The following is a 19,485-nucleotide window of genomic DNA, read 5'->3' on the forward strand; positions in this document are numbered from 1 at the left end:
GTGCACGGGCTTCTCATTGCAGTGGCTTCTCTTGTTGTGGAGCATGGGCTGTAGGCTCATGGGCTTCCATAGTTGTGGCACATGGGCTCAGTAGTTGTGGCTCATGGGCTCTAGAGCGCCGGCTCTGTAGTTGTGGTGCACAGGCTTAGTTGCTCTGCAGCATATGGGATCTTCCTGGACCAGGGCTTGAACCCGTGTCCCCTGCATTGGCAGGCAGATTCTTAACCATTGCACCACCAGGGAAGTCCCCTTTGTTATCTTTTTAATGTCCATGGAACATGTAGTGATATCGTCTCTTTCACTTATGATATTAGTAATTTTTTTCTTAGTTATCCTGGCTAGAGGCTTATTGATTTTATTAATCTTTTCTGAGAACCAACTTTTAGTTTCATTGACTTTCTCTATTGATTTCCTCTTTTCAGTTTTACTGATTTCTAATCTAACTCCTTTTAAAAAATAATTAATTAATTAATTAATTAATTTTTGGCTGAGCTGGGTGTTTGTTGCTGCACACCAGCTTCCTCTAGTTGCAGTGAGCAGGGGCTACTCTTCGTTGCATTGCACAGGCTTCTTATTGCGGTGGCTTCTCTTGTTGTGGAGCACAGGCTCTAGGTCTGCAGGCTTCAGTTGTTGTGGCTTGTTGGCTAAGAGCGCATGCTCAGTAGTTTTGGCGCACGGGCTTAGTTGCTCCGCGGCATGTGCGATCTTCCTGGACAAGGGAATGAACCCATGTTCCCTGCATTGGCAGGTGGATTCTTAACCACTGTGCCACCAGGGAAGCCCTGCTCTAATTCTTTTTTATTTTATTATTTTTCATTGAGATATAATTGACATATAACATTAGTTTCAGGTGTACAACATTAATTAGATGTTTGTATATATTGTGAAATGGATCATGATCATGATCATAACTCTAGTTAATATTCATCACTGTACACAGAAAAGTTTTTTCTTGTGATGAGTACTTTTAAGATCTACTCTCTTAGCAACTTCCAAATATACAATACAGTATTATTAACTATAGTCACCACTCTGTACATTACACTCCCATACCTTATTTATTTTATAGAGGGAAGTTTGTACTTTTTAACCCCCTTCACCCATTTCACCCACCCCTCACTCCCTTGCCTCTGGCAATTACCAGTCTGTTCTCTGTGTCCATGCTCTCTCTCTCTCTCTCTTTTTTAGATTCTACATGTAAGTGAGATCATAAGGTATTTATCTTTTTCTTTCTGTCTGGCATATTTCATGTAGTATAATAATCTTAAGATCCATCCATGTTGTTGCCGATGGCAAGATTTCATTTTTTCATGGCTATATATTATTACATTATGTATATATACCACATCTTCTTTATCCATTCATCCCTCAGGGAACATCTAGGTTGCTTCCATATTTTGGCTATTGTACTAATTTTGCTATGAACATAGGGGTGAATATATCTTTTCAAGCTAGTGTTTTCCTTTTCTTCGTATAAATACCTAGAAGTGGAATTGCTGGATGATATGGTAGTTCTATTTTTAATTTTTTGAGGAACCTCCATACTGCTTTTCATAGTGCTTACACCAATTTACATTCTCACCCATGGTGCACAAGTGTTCCCTTTTCTCCACATCCTTGCCAACACTTATTTTTCTATTTTTGATAATAACCATTTTAACAGGCATGAGATGATATCTCTTTGGGTTTTGATTTGCATTTCCCAGTTGGTTAGTGATGTTGAGCACCTTTCACGTACCTGTTGGCTATCTGCATGTCATCTTTGAAAAAAGTCTATTCAGGTCCTCTGCCCATTTTTAAAATTAGGTTGTTTGTTTTTAATGTTGAATTATATGAGTTTTGTATATATTTTAGATATTAACCCTTTATAAGATATATTGCTTGAAAATATCTTCTCCCATTCAGTAAGAGGTCTTTTCATTTTGTTGATAGTTTCCTTTTCTGTGCAAAAGTTTTTAGTTTGATATACTAGTCCCATTTGTTTATTTTTGCTTTTGTTTCCCTTGCCTGAGGAGACATATCCAAAAAAGAATTACTAAGACCAGTGTCAAAGAGCATACTTCCTATGTTTTCTTCTAAGAGTTTTATGATTTCAGGTCTTACATTCAAGTCTTTAATCCATTTTGAGTTAATTTTTATGTATGGTGTAAAATAGTGATCTAGTTTCATTCTTTTGCCTGTGGTTGTCCAGTTTTTATAACACCGTTTATTGAAGAGACATTTCTTTCCCCATTGTATATTCTTGGCTCTTTTGTTACAAATTAATTGACAGTATATATGTGGGTTTATTTCTGAGCTCTCAATTTTGTTCCATTGATCTATGTGTCTGTTTTTATGTCGAGAGCATACTGTTTTAATTACTATACCAATACAGTTTCTTTTTCTTTTTCTTTTTGGCTGTGTTGGGTCTTTGTTGCTGCACGTGGGCTTTCTCTAGTTGCAGCAAGCAGGGGCTACTGTTCGTCGTGGTGCACAGGCTTCTCGTTGTGGTGGCTTCTCTTGTTGTGGAGCACAGGCTTTAGGTGCATAGGCTTCAGTAGTTGTGGCATGTGGGCTCAGTAGTTGTGGCTCACGGGCTATAGAACATGGGCTCAGTAGTTGTGGCACACGGGCTTAGTTGCTCCATGGCATGTGGGGTCTTCCTGGACCAGGGATCAAACCCATGTCCCCTGCATTGGCAGGTGGATTCTTAACCACTGAGCCACCAGGGAAGTCCTGTAATATAGTTTCAAGTCAGAGAGTGTGATGCCTCCAACTTTGTTCCTTGTCACACAAGATTGCTCTGGCTGTTTGGTTTTTCTTGTGGTTCCATACAAATTTTAGGACAATTTGTTCTATTTTTTGAAAAATGTCATTGGAATCTCGATGGAGATTGCATTGAATCTGTGGAGTGCCTTGGGAAGTATGGACATTTAGCAATACTGATTCGTCTAATTCATGAACGTGAAATATCCATTTATGGATATTTATTTGTGTCTTCCATTTATTTGTGTCTTCCCATTTATTTGTGTCTTCTTCCATTACTTTTTAATGTCTTGTGGTTTTCAATATAGAGGTCTTTCACCTTCTTGGTTAAATTTATTCCTAGGTGGTGTTTTTTTTGGGGTGGGGGATGCATTTGTGAATAAGATTTTTTTTCTTTATTTCTCTTTGTGATAGCCTGTTATTGGTGTATAGAAATGCAGCAGATTTTTGTGTATTGATTTTGTATCCTGTAATTTACTGAATTACTTTATTTGTTCTAACAATTTTTTGATGGAGTCCTAGGCATTTCTGTATATAACATGTCATCTGCAAAGAGTGACAGTTTTACTTTTTTCTTTCCAATTTGGATGCCTATTTCTTTTTCTTGCCTATTTTCTCCATCTAGGACTGCCAATATTATGTTGAATAAAAGTGGAAATTGTGGGCATCCTTGTCTTGTTCCTGATCTTAGAGGAAATGCTTTCAGCTTTTTATTGTTGAGTATGATGTTAGATGTGGGCTTGTCATATATGGCCTTTAATATGTTGAGGTCTGTTCCCTCTATACCCACTTTGTTGACAGGTTTTATCATAAATGGATGTTGACTTTTGTCAAATGCTTTTTGTCCTCTATGATCATATAGTTTTATGCTTCATTTTGTTAATGTGCTATATCACACTGACTGATTTGGGGATAAAAACTTACACTTGATCCCATTCTAAAGTTCAATATTTTAATTCTCTTTTTCCATCTTATGTTTCTGATGTCACATTTTATATCTTTTTATTTTATGTATTCATTGACTAATTATTGTCATCATAGCTATTTTTACTATTTTTTCTTTTAATCTTCATACTAGCTTAAAAGTGATTAATCCACTACCTTCCTATATATTTACCTTTTCAGTGAGACTTGTTCTTTTATGTTTCCTTGTTACTAATTAGCATCCTTTCTTTTCAGCTTAAAGAAGTCCCTTTAGCACTGTTTTTCAAGAGGGTATTAAATCGTTTATTGGTTACACATGATAAAGGATGATACACAAGCTTCATTCCCAACTATAACTTTATCTGGTACCATAATTCAATTTAGATATATCGCATAGGATGTGCCAAGAATCATATTAATAACCAAAAAACTCCATGACTTTGCTTGGGTGACCCTTTTAAAGGTGAACTCCAGGTCACAACACAGTAACTGTCAGTTCAACTACACCAAGGTTTCTGAAGACAATGGCTTCTCCACCCAAGCAGGTTGTAAATAAATTTCACATGGAACCGGGCATCACCCTGAAGGAATTCTAACTTCACACTGTTGGGGTAGTTTACCAAAATGGCTTCAGAGTAGACTAACTTTACATAGCACATTTTTAAAAGACACATTTATTCAGTGTCATGATCAGACTATTACATTTAGCAATCAACAACATGGGTGCAGAAAACAAAAAATCTACATTAAAACCCTTTGTTGGAATGCTTTATACTTTCCACAGAACAGAAACTAAAATAACCTGTTATACAATTAGTCATAAATACAATCCTCGAGCTTTTTTTTGCCCATACACATGCGTATTGTCTAAAACATGTCTTCTTTGTAGCACCTAGGCCCTGCCACCACTGTGCTTGGCTGAGTTCACAAATCTGTTGTAACCTGTAGCTTCCCTGTCACTTCTCTGGCTCTCCTCTCCTGCTAAGCTTTGTTTCCTGGCAGCAACTAAAACCTTCTGCCACTGCCATAGCTACTGATGCTGCTGGAACCACCATAGCCACCTTGGTTTCGTGGTTTGGCAAAGTATTGGCCCCTACTACCATAGGGCCCAGAACTTCTGCCTCCAAAGTTTCCTCCTTTCGTGGGTTCCAAATTTGAAGATTGATTGTTATAACTGCCAAAATCATTGTAGCTTCCACCACCTCCAAAACTGCCTCCATCATTACCAAATCCATTATAGCCATCCCCACTGCCACCATAGCCACCACCACATCTGCCACCAAAGCCACCTCGACCACTGAAGGTTCCTCCATGACCAAAGCTGTCATTCCCACCAAAACCCCCTCCACGACCACCACCAAAGTTTTCAGAACCACTTCGACCTCTTTGTCTGGATGAAGCACTAGCCATCTTTTGCTTAGATAGGGCTTTCCTTACTTCACAGTTGTGGCCATGCACAGAGTGGTATTTCTGAATGACAATCTTGTCTATGGAGTCATTGTCATCAAAGGTTATGAAAGCAAAGCCTCTCTTTTTGCCACTGCCTTGGTCAGTCATGATTTCAATCACTTCAGTTTTCCCATACTGTTCAAAATAATCTCTGAGGTGATGTTTTTCAGTGTCTTCTTTAATGCTACCAACAAAAATCTTTTTCACAGTTAATTGTGCACCAGGTCTTTGAGAATCTTCTTTTGAGATGGCCCTCTTTGATTCACAACTCTTCCATCCACCTTTTGTGTCCTTACCTTCATGGCGGTATCCACCTCCTCCACAGTGGCATATGTGACAAACCCGAAGCCTCTGGAGTGGTGAACTGTGTGGTGAACGCACACAGTCTGCGAGCATCCCCCATTGCTCAGAATGGCTCTTAGACTCTCACTGGTTGTTTCCAAGCTCAAACCTCTGATGAAGAGCTTCCGCAGCTGGGAGCTGGGAGACTCTGACTTAGACATGACGGCAGTGGAGCGGGGAGACGTCAACGATGCTTACTTGGCAGCATGCACAGGCAGAAAGGGTCCTTGAGCTTTTCTTATAAGGCCAGTTTAGTGGTGATAAATTCTTTTAGCTTTTGCTTATCTGGAAAACTCTATGTCTCCTTCAATTCTGAACGATAATTTTGGCAGGTAGAGTATTCTTGGTTGGAAGTTCTTTTCTTTCAGCACTTTTAATACATCATGCTACTCCCTTCTGGCCTGCAAACTTTCTGCTGAAAAATCTGCTGATAGTCTAATAGGGGTTCCCTTGTATGTAACAAGTTTTTTTTTTCTCTTGCTGCTTTTAATATTCTCTCCTTGTCCTTAACGTTTGACATTCTAATTATAATGTGTCTTAGTTTGGGTGTCTTTGGCTTCCTCTTATTAGGAACTCTGGGCTTCCTGGATCTGGATGTCTATTTCCTTCCCAAGGTTAGGGAAGTTTTCAGCCATTATGTCTTCAAATAAGATTTCTGTCTTTTTCTCCCTTCTTTCTGTTCTGTATTTTTCAGTCTTTGTTCTCTTTCCTTTTCAGTTTTGGAGGTTTCTGTTGAGATTTCTTCAAGCTCAGAGATTCTTTCCTCAGCAGTGTTCAGTGTACCAATAAGCCCATCAAAGGCATTCTTCTACAGTGTTTTTGTTTCTCACTTTTCTTTTTGGTCCTTTTTTATGATTTCCATCTCTCTGCTTACATTGCCAATCTGTTCTTGCATTTTGTCTACTTTATCCGTTAGAGCCCTTAGCATATTTATCACAGTTGTTTTAAATTCCTGGTCTGATAATTCCAACATCCCTGCCATGTCTAGTTTTAATGCTTGCTCTACCTCTTCAAAAATTTTTTTAGGGCTTCCCTGGTGGCGCAGTGGTTGAGAGTCCGCCTGCCGATGCAGGGGACACGGGTTCGTGCCCCGGTCTGGGAAGATCCCACATGCCGTGGAGCGACTGGGCCCGTGAGTCATGGCCACTGAAGCTGTGCGTCTGGAGCCTGTGCTCCGCCATGGGAGAGGCCATAACAGTGAGAGGCCCGCGTACAGAAAAAAAAAAAAAAATTTTAATCTTTTAGTATGATTTGTAATTTTTTCTTGATAGACATACATGATGTATCAGGTAAAAGGAGCTGCTATAAATAGGCCTTTAGTATTGTGGTGGTAAGGTGTGGAGGAGGCAAGCATTTTAGTCCTTTGATTAGGTTTCAGCCTTTCAGTGTACCTATTCCTGTGGACTATGAACTTCACAAGTGTGTCTCAGTTTTTTCCCCACCCTTAGGTAGGACAAGATGTCTCCAGTGTGCTGGTGCTGGGTATTTCCCTTCCCGCAGGTCAGTTAGGCTCTGAAAAGACCCTGCAGGCTGTTCTCTGGTGAACTAGTTTATTCTGAGGGCACGCATTGTTAAGAACAGAGTGCTCTGGTATATTTCAAAATGGTTCCTTTTCCCCTTCCCCTACCAGAAGCACGAGGGATTTTTTTTTTTTTTTCTCATACTCACTCTGGGAATCTGGTCCAGCTCCTGTAAAGCTCACAAAATGCAGGGGCTTCCCTATGACTGGGCCCCTTAGAGTTTTTAACTCTCAGACTTGTCCACACTGAACCTGCACCAATTTATCATTTACAGTTCAAGTTTTCCTACCCCAAAACTGGTTACCACAGCAGTTTCTACTTCTGAGTCTCTGCTGCAGTAAACTGTGACTCTCCAATCTTAGAGGCAGCAGTTCTTTTCCCCATGTCCTTATCTCTTTTTCAGATCCAAGAAGAGGTGTTGATTTTTCAGTCTGTTTAATTTTTTACTTGTTGTTAGTACAGAATGGCAACTTCCAAGCCCCTTAATTGTGGAACTGGAAACTCTTTAAGTCCCATCTTCTTAACCTGAGGACAGAATGCTCAGGTGAATCTGCCCAGATCCTTCTCTGTATCTAACTGGGTTTTACCATTCTTAATGTAGTCCCTGCTCTCCTTTCCAGTAGGTCTCCTTAGGTAAGTTGAGGAAACTCATTTCACTTCACAGACATGTTCTGTTTTACCATACTCCTGAGAGCATCAGAGAAGTCATGGTGAACAGAAAACACAAAGCAGCCCACTTACCCTGACCATGTTTTCAGTGGACATTCAGTGCCTAGCTTGTCAGGTGCTGTTAGTGGTTTAAGCTCTGTGTTTCCAAGGACTTACTCATGGTCTCACCCTGTGATTTCCCTCTAAGTGTCTCTTATAAACTCTCAAAGAAGCTGAAGTCAGATTATGGCCCAGATAGTTCTGCTTGTCTTCTCTTGGGAGTCCTCATCTAATTGTCCTCATCTAATAGTGGTTTTGTTTTCTCCTTATGCATATGTGTTAGTGTTTGCTATTCTGTTTTTTTAACTAGATAATGTATTATATAGGTATACATTGTTTGATGGTTGATGGGCTTGTTAGTTCCTTGGCAATCCCAGCCTAATTTGTGGACATCAAAGTGGTCTTGGTGACCAAAGACAGACCCAAGCAGAGAAATGCAGGTGCTGGTAGTTGGGAGATTGACGAGTAAGAGGTGATGCAGAATGGATACAGGCAGGACCCCAATAGCATTTGCCACAGGAGCAAACAACCTTAAAACAAAGCAAGAGAATGATCAATACGAAAGTTATGAAAAGTAAATACTTCTTTTGGAGGCAGCTAGAAGGAAGGGGCCTATGATGGGAGAGTGTCCAGGGGCCTTCTAAGCACCTAAGGATGTTCTATTTCTTATATTGGTTTGTGAGTACATGGTATTAATTCTTTCTTTACATTACACATATATGTGTTATACACTCTCTGTGAAGGTATATATTTCACAATAAAGATTTTATTAAAATAATGGGTATAGCACAGGGAGCTCTACTCTGTAATGGCCTATATGGGAAAAGAATCTAAAAGACAGTGGATATATGTATATGTATAACTGATTCACTTTGCTGTACACCTGAAACTAACACAACACTGTAAATAAACTATACTCCAATAAAAATTTGAAAAATAATGGCACAATTTATATTAAAGAATTTGATATAGACCAAGTAAATATTGAGATTTTATGGATCAATAAAAAAGCATGTCTTCCTTGCCTGATTTTGGTTGAAATTGAAAGAGATTCAGGAGTCACAGAGATGGAAATAAAAGTAGTACGTTTATTACTGATGAAGTTAATTGAAAAATGTAGCTTTAAATCCACAGCTAAGTGTACTTGCTGTTTTTCCCCTCCAGAATAGATCTTACCAATAGTAATTGGCACAGCTAGAAAAGCACAGACCTCCTCTGCATGGGTGAGAACAGACCAGAATGCATGCTTTTTGCAAGTGAGCAGGCTTAACAAAAGAATCCAGAAGTGGCTGAGCTGCAATTCCTTCTCCTAAACTTTCCTATAGGATTAGCCATTTCTCTTTCCCTGGCAATTAGTGAATGAGGGATATAGAGAAGCCAGAAATGTCAATTTAGCTGAAGTTACCTCTGTAAAGATTCACAAAAACTGAGGAAAAGTTTTCCCACCTAACAGTATACATACAATAATTTATTATAGAAGTGTCATTTCAAATAAATGGATAATTCAATAAATGTATTAGTGTTCCTGGCTAACTTTTGAAAATACAGTTAAATCCTAAAACTCAGTAGATTTCATAAAGACGGTTTGTTTTCTGTGTATATTATACTACAATAAAAATTCTTTTAAAAAAGTATGTGTGATATTAGCTCATTTTTATTAAAAAATATGCATATATATTTGTTCATATGCAAACTCATATATATTTATGTCAGTCTGGAAGGACATGCATGAAAATGTTAGCAATTATTATTTCTAGGTGATGGAAAAGTAAGTCTTACCTTTTCTTTTACAGTAAGCATGTCTTTTTACTCAGCTAAAATAAAATTATTTTTCTATAAATGTTATGTGGCCAATTGTTACTCTTTTATAGTCTGAATTAAACTAGTAGATAGAAACAATGTTTTAAAACTTGTAACAACTATTTACACAATCGTACACTCAGAAATGCTCAAAACATACATATAGTAGGGAATACTTTTTTTTTCTGATAGCAGTTAAAATAAGATTTCTTTAATAGTGTATGACAGTATAAAACTGGGAAGTCACACTCATTATTTATTATTCTATCTTGTACATGATATTATGGCATGTACATAATTTCTGTTTCTTAGGTTTTCTGTTTCTTAGGTTAATTAAATTTATTCCAGTGAACAAATGTAATGATGTTACCTAAACTAAAATTACCAATGAACGTTATTTGTTATCTTTAAAGAAGAAACAACTCTAAATCACCGTAACATCTTACATTGCTCATTTATAACTTGTATATTTATTTATGTAACAATTATCTTATTAGTGCCATGTAACAATATATTTCTATATGCTCAACTTACTAAACTTCTAGTTAAAGGAAGAAAAAGAAGGTTAGGTAATTCAAAATTCAAAGAAATAATTTCTTTCTAAGGTCTTTTACTTTGTGACCATGGATATTGTACCCTTTTCAATTCAGCAAAATATACTAGGTATTTATTTACTCTGTGCATGACTTTGTTAGATACTATCAAGATAAGTTCATTAAGATAGAAATGTTATTATGAGATGTGAATTAACATTCTTACTAATTGAAAACATTGTTAAATACCAGAGCTCCTTCATTCCATATCATGAAAATAAAAGTTCTAACAATGAAGTAGTTGCATTTATTAGATCTAGATCCTGTTTTGATTTTCAGGGAAAATAACTTTTTATTAAATCATTGTACTTTAACTGAAAGTTTAGTAAGGTTAACTTGTAGGAATATATCGTTACATGGTCACTGATAAAATAATTTATATATTAGAATTTCATGGTTATATCAGCAATAAAAGGGGTTGGGCACTTTTCATTTTTATATATTAAAGATAAATAACATTACCAATTTTTGTTTGGAGGCCATTGTTCTATTTGCTAATTTGATTAAATATAGATAACTTAAAACAAAAATTTAAAAGAGAAGGTAATAACTGTACTAGTCTATAAATTTCCTGAGAACAGCGTCTGGCACTTTCCCAAGTACAATCTTTACACATAAGTATATAGGAAATTTAACTTGATAAAAATGGAATTATATGATTACAAATAAAAAGTACTGTAGAATATAGCATGTTATATGTTAACCTTAAGTAAAGCACCTTAAAACCTTATTATAACATGGTTGTCCAGGGCCATATCAAGGCAGCCCTATACTGACAGACTAATGAGATTATGTGGCACCAGTTTGGTATAAAGAGAGGAAGGCGTGGGGATCAGAATAGATGGTGAGGATTATTTGGAGCTATTACTAAAACATTAAGGTATTTGTAGATGCTAAAAGTGTAATGGCTGAGGATCTCTTAAGGTGTCCTCTTGATTTATTTCTTTTTCATCGTTATCTACTTCCTGCCATTGTTGGAAAACAATAGTATTTTTTCACTGAACAATAGATTTTCTTATCTTAGATTTTGCTATAACTCGTTATATATAAGCTAAAATATTAGCATTTGGTTCAAAATAATTTTTACCTTTCTGTTTCTTTATTTAGGCATAATGTCCACTGCTTGGGATTTGTACGATTCTTATAATGCTATGGAGCTTTCATCTTTACCAGTAAAAAGATCTACAGTTAATTCAAGTAGTAAAGCAAGCATACCTTCTAAAGACTGGGACCAAAGACTGCCAGGGAGTAATTTAGAAAAAAGTAAGATTTCATTTATTTCAGTTTTTTAAAAATTGGGGTAAAATTGGTATATAACATTATATTAGTTTCAAGTGTACAGCATAATTCAATCTTTGTATACACTACAAAGTGATCACCACAATGTCTAGTTACTATCTGTCACCCTATAATTAACCCACCCCCTTTACCCATTTCACCTACCCCCCAACCTCCTACCCTTCTAACAACCATGAATCTGTTCTCTGCGTTTATGAGTTTTGTTTTTGTTTTGTTTTTTACATTCCACATATGAGTGAAATCATATGGTATTTGTCTTTCTTTCTCTGACTTATTTCACTTAACATAATACCCTGATTTCCCTGATAATTAGTGATGTTGAACATCTCATGTACCATTTGGAAAAAATGTCCGTTTTGCTTATCTGTCCATTTTTAATCAGATTTTTTTTTTTGCTATTGAGTTCTTTGAATTCTTTATATATTTTGGATTAACCCCTTATCAGATACATGGTTTGCAAATATTTTCTCCTATTCAGTAGGTTGCCTTTTCATTACGTTGATGGTTTCCTTTGCTCTGCAGAAGCTTTTTAGTTTGATGTAGTACCACTTGTTTATTTTTGCTTTGGTTGTCTTTGCTTTGGAGTCAGATCTTAAAAATCAATGCCAAGACCAATGTTAAGAAGCTTACTGTCTATGTTTTCTTCTAGGAGATTTATGGTTTCAGGTCTTATGTTTCAAGTCTTTAATCCATTTTGAGTTAATTTTTACGTTTGGTGTAAAATAGTAATCTAGTATCATTCTTTTGCTTGTGGCTGTCTAGTTCTCCCCACCCCATTTATTGAAGAGACTATCCTTTCCCCATAGTATATTCCTGGCTCCTTTGTCATAAATAATTGACAATATATGTGTGCATTTACTTCTGTGCTCTCTATTCTGTTCCATTGATCTATGTGTCTGTTTTTATGTCAATACCATGCTGTTCTGATTACTAGTGCTTTGTAGTATAGTTTGAAATTAGGGAGTATGTAACTCCAGCTTAGTTCTTCTTTCTCAAGATTGCTTAGACTATTCACTGTCTTTTGTGGTTCCACACAAATTTCTGAATTATTTGTTCTAGTTCTGTGGAACCTGCCGTTGGAATTTTGATAGGGATTGCATTGAATCTGTAGACTGCTTTGGGTCACACGAACATTTTAACAATGTTAATTCTTCCAATCCATGAGCATGGACTACCTTTCCATTTATTTGTATCTTTTAAAATTTCTTTTATTAGTGTCTTGTTATTTAAGATTTTTTGGAATGATGTTTTCACGTGACATTTTTAATAAATTCTTTTGTAGTAGTTACAATATTTTCTTTCTGGTGGAACATGAAAAATACAACTTTTACTTAGAAATAGCATTGTTACCCTTTCACGTAGTCTTGGACTTTGAACTGAAAATTTTATTTTTTCTTGGATACCTGTCAAGAGTTTCAAAGATTGTATCTTTCTCTGTCACTTCTTTCCTTGCTCTTAAGTTCTTTTTCATACATGTAGGTTCCACAGTTTTCTCTCTGTCTTTCTATACATTAGATAACTTGTAAGAAAAAGAAAATATGCAAGCTCTGTGACAACATAAAATGGAGATACATTAACAACAATGACTTTTAACTGGGGACAATTTTACCTTTCCTAGGGGACACTTGGCAATATCTGGAGACATTTTTGGTTGTCATAACTATGGTGACATTTTGGGTAGATGCCAAGGATACTGCTAAGATTTCATCAGTTCACCAAACAGCCCCACAACAAAAAATATTATCTGGCCAAAATGTCAATACTACCAAGGCTTGGAAATCCTGCATTACAAATTTAGCTTTTAGTATGTTAAGTTTTAAGATTAAATGTTATAATTAAAACCAACACAAATTTGTAATTCTCCAGATATACTGCTATGAAAGAATTTTTACAAAGTTCAGTTATAAGAAGTTTGTTAAGTTCCACTTCTGATTATTTTGTGATTATACAATTTTTCTCTCCATATTCTGAACTTCTGAGTCTTTCTTCTAGAATGATATTACTACATTTAAGGGATGGTCTTTACTTCAGACTAACTATACCCTGGCAAAGTTTTGTAAAGTTTTGGTAAATTTTCATAAATTGAACTCAAATATTTCTACTCTCACTAATTTTGACCCAAAGACAAATGTAATATTTAAAAATAGTAAATCAGGTCTTCCCTGGTGGCACAGTGGTTGAGAGTCCACCTGCTGATGCAGGGGACGCAGGTTCGTGCCCCGGTCTGGGAGGATCCCACATGCCGCGGAGCGGCTGGGCCCATGAGCCATGGCTGCTGAGCCTGTGCGTCCGGAGCCTGTGCTCCGCAATGGGAGAGGCCACAACAGTGAGAGGCCCACGTACCACAAAAAAATAAAAATAAAATAAAATTTAAGAAAATAGTAAATCAGTAAATATTTTGAAAAGCCAAGTTTAAAAAGAATTGGTAATTTTCAGAAAACGATGACCTTATTTATAATGACTAAATACCCTTCAGAGATACAGATTCTGGAACTTATCACTTTATAACTTGCTCTGTCATTGTTTCTCAAGTTTAATGTTAAAAATGTCTAAACTTTAGTTGTGTTACCTATATCCTTTTGGTTTTTTTAAAATGATATTTACAGTGTGTAGACTATATCCATATTTTACTGAAAGTTATTTATATTTTTGAACACCAGTTCATTTTCCCAGAGGAAAGTGAAGGGGAAGAATGAATCATTAGTACCCACTAAGGAAACATTATTTTTTGTTGTTTAAGTATTAATATCCATACAGTAGGTTTGTTTTTAGAAGATTCCAAAAATTGCTATGAAAAAATCAATCTTAGACTAAAAATTACATGGGACTTCAAAATATATTATCCCACCCCCATTAAAGCCATTGATCCACAAAAAAGTGTTAGTGGAAGGTCGTACAAGGAAAATGTCTCAAATTGCAGGTCTTTTATTTCATGTGTGTATGGGTGTGCTTTTAAAAGCAAAAAGGGATAGTATAATTATATTCAATAACTACAATACAAAGTGAAAATAAATTTTATTTTATTATTATGACCAGTTAGTGGAATAGGAGACCCCAGAACTAGGAAAAGGGAGAAAATAAAACATAGAAAAATGTATGCAACAGAGCCGAATGATCAGATTTATTGAGAATTAAAGTAATTCAGATAAAAACTAGGTCTAGGTCACCTCTAAGGTCCTCTTTGACTCTGAGATTTTGTAATGTAAACACAAAGAGAAAAAAGTTAAATATGATCCATAATGCTTTAAGAAGTATTTCTATTCCATTTAAGCTTTGAATGTATGGGTTATATTTTAACCTCTGTTATCATATTCAAGGGAAAAAGAGGCCCATAATTTTCATTTTTGAAAGTGTATAAGGCCATAGCTCAGTTCACAGAGAAAAATTATTTTCTCTTAAGGGCTTTTTTTTTCTTTTGTAGTAGGGTTTTAGATTTTAAAAAATGAGTAGGCATTTTAAGCAAAGGTTTATAGAAAAGTTGAGCAGATAGTACAGAGATTCATATAACTCCATCTCTGTCCCAACTCCACACACAATTTCCCCTATTTCAAACACCTTGCATTAATGTAGTACATTTGTTACAATTCATAAACCCATATTAATATATTATTATTCATAGTTTACATTACAGTTTAATCCTTGTGCTGTACTGTTCTATGAGTTTTGACAAATGCATAATGACATATTTCACTATTACAGTTTTACATGGAATAATTTCACTGACCTAAATTTCTCCTGTGCTCCACCTATTCTATCATTCCTCCTTCCCTATACCCCTGGCCACCACTGACCTTTTTATTGTCTCTGTATTTTTGCCTTTTCCAAAATATCATATAGTTGGAATTGTATAATATACAGCCTTTTCATACTGGCTGCTTTCACTAAACAATATGCATTTAAGATTTCTCTATGTGTTATCATGACAGCTCATTTATTTTTATCACTGAATAATATTACATTGTATGGATGTACCACTGTTTGTTTATCTATTACTTTATTGAAAGATATTTTGGTTGCTTCTAGTTTTTGGTGATTTTAAATAAAGCAGCTATAAACATTCATGTGTTGGTTTTTTGTGTGGATATAAGTTTTCAACTCATTTGGGTAAATACCTAGGAGTATGATTGCTGGATCATATAGTGACAGTATGCTTAGCTTCTTAAGAAACTATGAAACTGTCTTCAAAAGTGGTTGTACCATTTTGCATTGCCACAAGCAATGAATGAGTATTCCTATTGCTCTCATTCTTGGCAATATTTGATATTGTTACCTTTTTTGGATTTTTAGCTATTCTTTTTAAAATTTATTGACATATAATAGATACAATATTATATTAGGTTCTGTTTTACAACATACTGATTCAACATTTAAATACATTATGAAATAATCACCAGGATATGTTCAGTAACCATCTGTCATCATACAAAGTTATTACAGTATTATAAGCTATATTCCTTATGCTGTATATTACTTCCTTGTGACTTATTTTATAACTGGAAATTTGTACCTCTTAATCCCTTTTACCTGTTTCACCCAACCACCCACACTCATTTCCTCTGCAACCACCTGTTTGTTCTCTGTATCTATGTCTGTTTCTGGTTTTTGGTGTTTATTTATTTTGGTTTTTTGATTCTACATGTAAGTGAAATCATACAATATTTGTCTTTCTCTGACTTATTTCACTTAGGAAAATGCCCTCTATATTCATCCATATTGTTGCAAGTGGCAAGATTTCATTCTTTTCTATGGTTTGGTATTATTCCATTATATATATATATATATACCATATCTTCTTTATCCATTTATCTATCAATGAACACTTAGGTTGTTTCCATATCTTTGCTATTGTAAATAATGCTGCTATGAATATTGGACTGCATGTATCTTTTCAAATTAATGTTTTCATTTTCTTCAGATATATACCAAGCAGTGGAATTGTTGGATCATATGGTAATTCTATTTTTAGTTTTTTGAGGAATCTTCATACTATTTTGCATAGTGGCTGTACCAATTTACATTCCCACCAACAGTGCAAGAGGGTTCTTTTTCCTCTACATCCTCGCTGACACTTGTTATTTATTGTCTTTTCTTTCTTTCTTCTTTTTTTTTTTTTTTGGCTGCATTGGGTCTTCGTTGCTATGTGAGGGCTTTCTCTAGTTCCAGAGAACGGGAGCTACTCTTCGTTGTGGTGCACGGGCTTTTCTTTGTTGTGGCCTGTCTTGTTGCGGAGCACGGGCTCTAGGTGCGTGGGCTTCAGCAGTTGCAGCACGTGGGCTCAGTGGTTGTGGCTCATGGGCTTAGTTGCTCTGCGGAACATGGGATCCTCCTGGACAAGGGATCAAACCTGTGTCCCCTGCCTTGGCAGGTGGATTCTTAACCACTGTACCACCAGGGAAGTCATGATTGTCTTTTTGATGTTAGCCATTCTGATAGGTTTGAAGTGATATCTCATTGTAGTTTTGATTTGCATTTCCCTGATCATTAGTGACGTTGAGCATCTTTTCATGTGTCTGTTGGCCATCTGTATATCTTCTTTGGAAGAATATCTACTTAGGTCCTCTGCCCATTTTCTAATCTGATAATTTGGTTTTTTTTTTTGATATTGAGATGTATGTGTTCCTTATATATTTTGGATATTAACCCTTTATCAGATACATGATTTGTAAATGTCTTCTCTTGTTCGGTAGATTGCCTTTTCATTTTGTTGATAGTGTGCTTTTCTGTGCAAAAGCTTTTGAAATTGATGTAGTCCCATTTGTTTATTTTTGCTTTTGCTGCCCTTGCCTGAGGTGACAGATCCAAAAATGTATTACTAAGACTTATGTCAAAGAGTTTACTGTCTGTGTTTTCTTCTAGGAGTTTTATGGTTTCAGGTTTTACATTCAGGTCTTTAATCCGTTTTGAGTTTATTTTGTATATGGTTTAAGAAAGTGGAGCAGTTTCAGTCTTTTGCATGTAGCTTTCTGGTTTTTCTAACACCATTTATTGAAGAGACTGACTTTTCCCCATTGTATATTCTTGCGTCCCTTGTCATAGATTAATTGATCATATAAGCGTGGGTATATGTCTAGACTCTCTATTCTGTTCCATTGATCTATGGTATCTGTTTTATGCCAGTACCATACTATTTTGCTTTCTTTAGCTTTGGAATATAGCTTGAAATCAGGGTGCATGATACCTCCAGCTTTGTTCTTCTTTCTCAAGATTGCTTTGGCTCTTTGGGGTCTTTTGTGTTTCCATACAAAATTTAGAATTATTTGTTCTAGTTCTGTGAAACATGTCATTGCAATTTTGATAGGGATTGCACTGAATGTGGAGATTGCCTTGGGTTGTATGGACATTTTAACAGTATTAATTCTTCCGATCCATGTGCAAGGTATATCAATCCATTAATTTGCATTGACTTCAATTTCTTTAATCAGTGTCTTACAGTTTTCAGAATATAGTTCTTTTACCTCTTTTGTTAAAGTTATTCTTAGGTATTTTATTCTTTTGGATACAGTTGTAAATGGAATTGTTTTCTTAATTTCCCTCTGATAGATTATTAGTGTATAGAAATGCAACAGATTTCTGTACATTAATTTTTTATTCTTTATTTATTTATTTTTGGCTGTGTTGGATCTTCATTGCTGTGAGGGGCTTTCTCTAGTTGCAGTGAGCAGGGGCTACTGTTTGTTGTGGTACGTGGGCTTGTCACTGTGATACGCGGGCTTCTCATCACGATACGTGGGCTTCTCATTGTGATGGCTTCTCTTGTTGCGGAGCACGGGCTCTAGGCGCACGGACTTCAGCAGTTGTGGCATGCAGGCTCAGTAGTTGTGGCACACGGGTTTAGTTGCTCTGCAGCATGTGGAATCTTCCCAGACGAGGGCTCGAACCCGTGTCCCTTGCCTTGGCAGGTGGATTCTTAACCCCTGCACCACCAGGGAAGTCCCTACATTAATTTTTATACTGAAACTCTACTGAATTCACTTATTAGTTCTAATACTTTTTAGGTGGAGTCTTCAGGATTTTCTGTATATGGTATCAGGTCATCTGTAAACAGTGACAGTTTTACTTTTTTCTTTCCAATTTAAATGGCTTTTATTTCTTTTTCTTGTCAAATTGCTGTGCCTAGGACTTCCAATACTATGGGTTTTTTGTTGTTGTTGTTGTTGTTTTTTAACATCTTTATTGGAGTATAATTGCTTTACAATGATGTGTTAGTTTCTGCTTTATAACACAGTGAATCAGCTATACATATACATATATCCCCATATATCCTCCCTCTCGCATCTCCCTCCCAACCTCCCTATCCCACGCCTCTAGGTGGTCACAAAGCATGGAGCTGATCTCCCTGTGCTATGTGGCTGCTTCCTACTAGCTATCTATTTTACATTTGGTAGTGTATATATGTCCATGCCACTCTCTTACTTCATCCCAGCTTACCCTTTCCACTGCCTGTGTCCTCAAGTCCATTCTCTACGTCTGCATCTTTATTCCTGTCCTGCCCCTAGGTACTTCATAACCTTTTTTTTCTTTAGTTTCCATATATATGTGTTAGCATATGGTGTTTGTTTTTCTCTTTCTGACTTACTTCACTTTGTATGACAGACTCTAGGTCCATCCACCTCACTACAAATAACTCAGTTTCGTTTCTTTTTATGGCTGAGTAATATTCCATTGTATATATGGGCCACATCATCTTTATACATTCATCTGTCGATGGACACTTAGGTTGCCTCTATGTCCTGGCTATTGTAAATAGAGTTGCAATGAACATTGCGGTACATGTCTCTTTTTGAATTATGTTTTTCTCAGGGTATATGCCCAGTAGTGGGATTGCTGGGTCACATGGTAGTTCTATTTTTAGATTTTTATGAAGCTCCATACTGTTCTCCATAGTGGCTGTACCAAGTTACATTCCCACCAACAATGCAAGAAGGCTCCCTTTTCTCCAGACCCTCTCCAGCATTTACTGTTTGCAGATTTTTTGATGATGGCCATTCTGACCGGTGTGAGATGATATCTCATTGTAGTTTTGATTTGCATTTTTCTAATGATTAATGATGTTGAGCATTCTTTCATGTGTTTGTTGGCAATCTGTGTATCTTCTTTGGAGAAAT

At 36.2% G+C, this 19,485-nt stretch overlaps 1 protein-coding gene across 1 annotated transcript in view; it reads left to right on the forward strand.

The window, feature by feature from the left end:
• The window catches only part of DNAI4 (dynein axonemal intermediate chain 4), a 100,950-nt gene that overhangs the window by 44,562 nt on the left and 36,903 nt on the right, over nt 1-19,485 (forward strand). The window contains 1 exon segment of the mRNA XM_024119870.1: nt 11,189-11,344. Within this exon segment, the coding sequence (XP_023975638.1) occupies nt 11,189-11,344 (156 nt within the window).

This window comes from Physeter macrocephalus, chromosome 4, assembly GCF_002837175.3.
Source record: "Physeter macrocephalus isolate SW-GA chromosome 4, ASM283717v5, whole genome shotgun sequence".
In the NCBI taxonomy this organism is placed as follows: Eukaryota; Metazoa; Chordata; class Mammalia; order Artiodactyla; family Physeteridae; genus Physeter; species Physeter macrocephalus.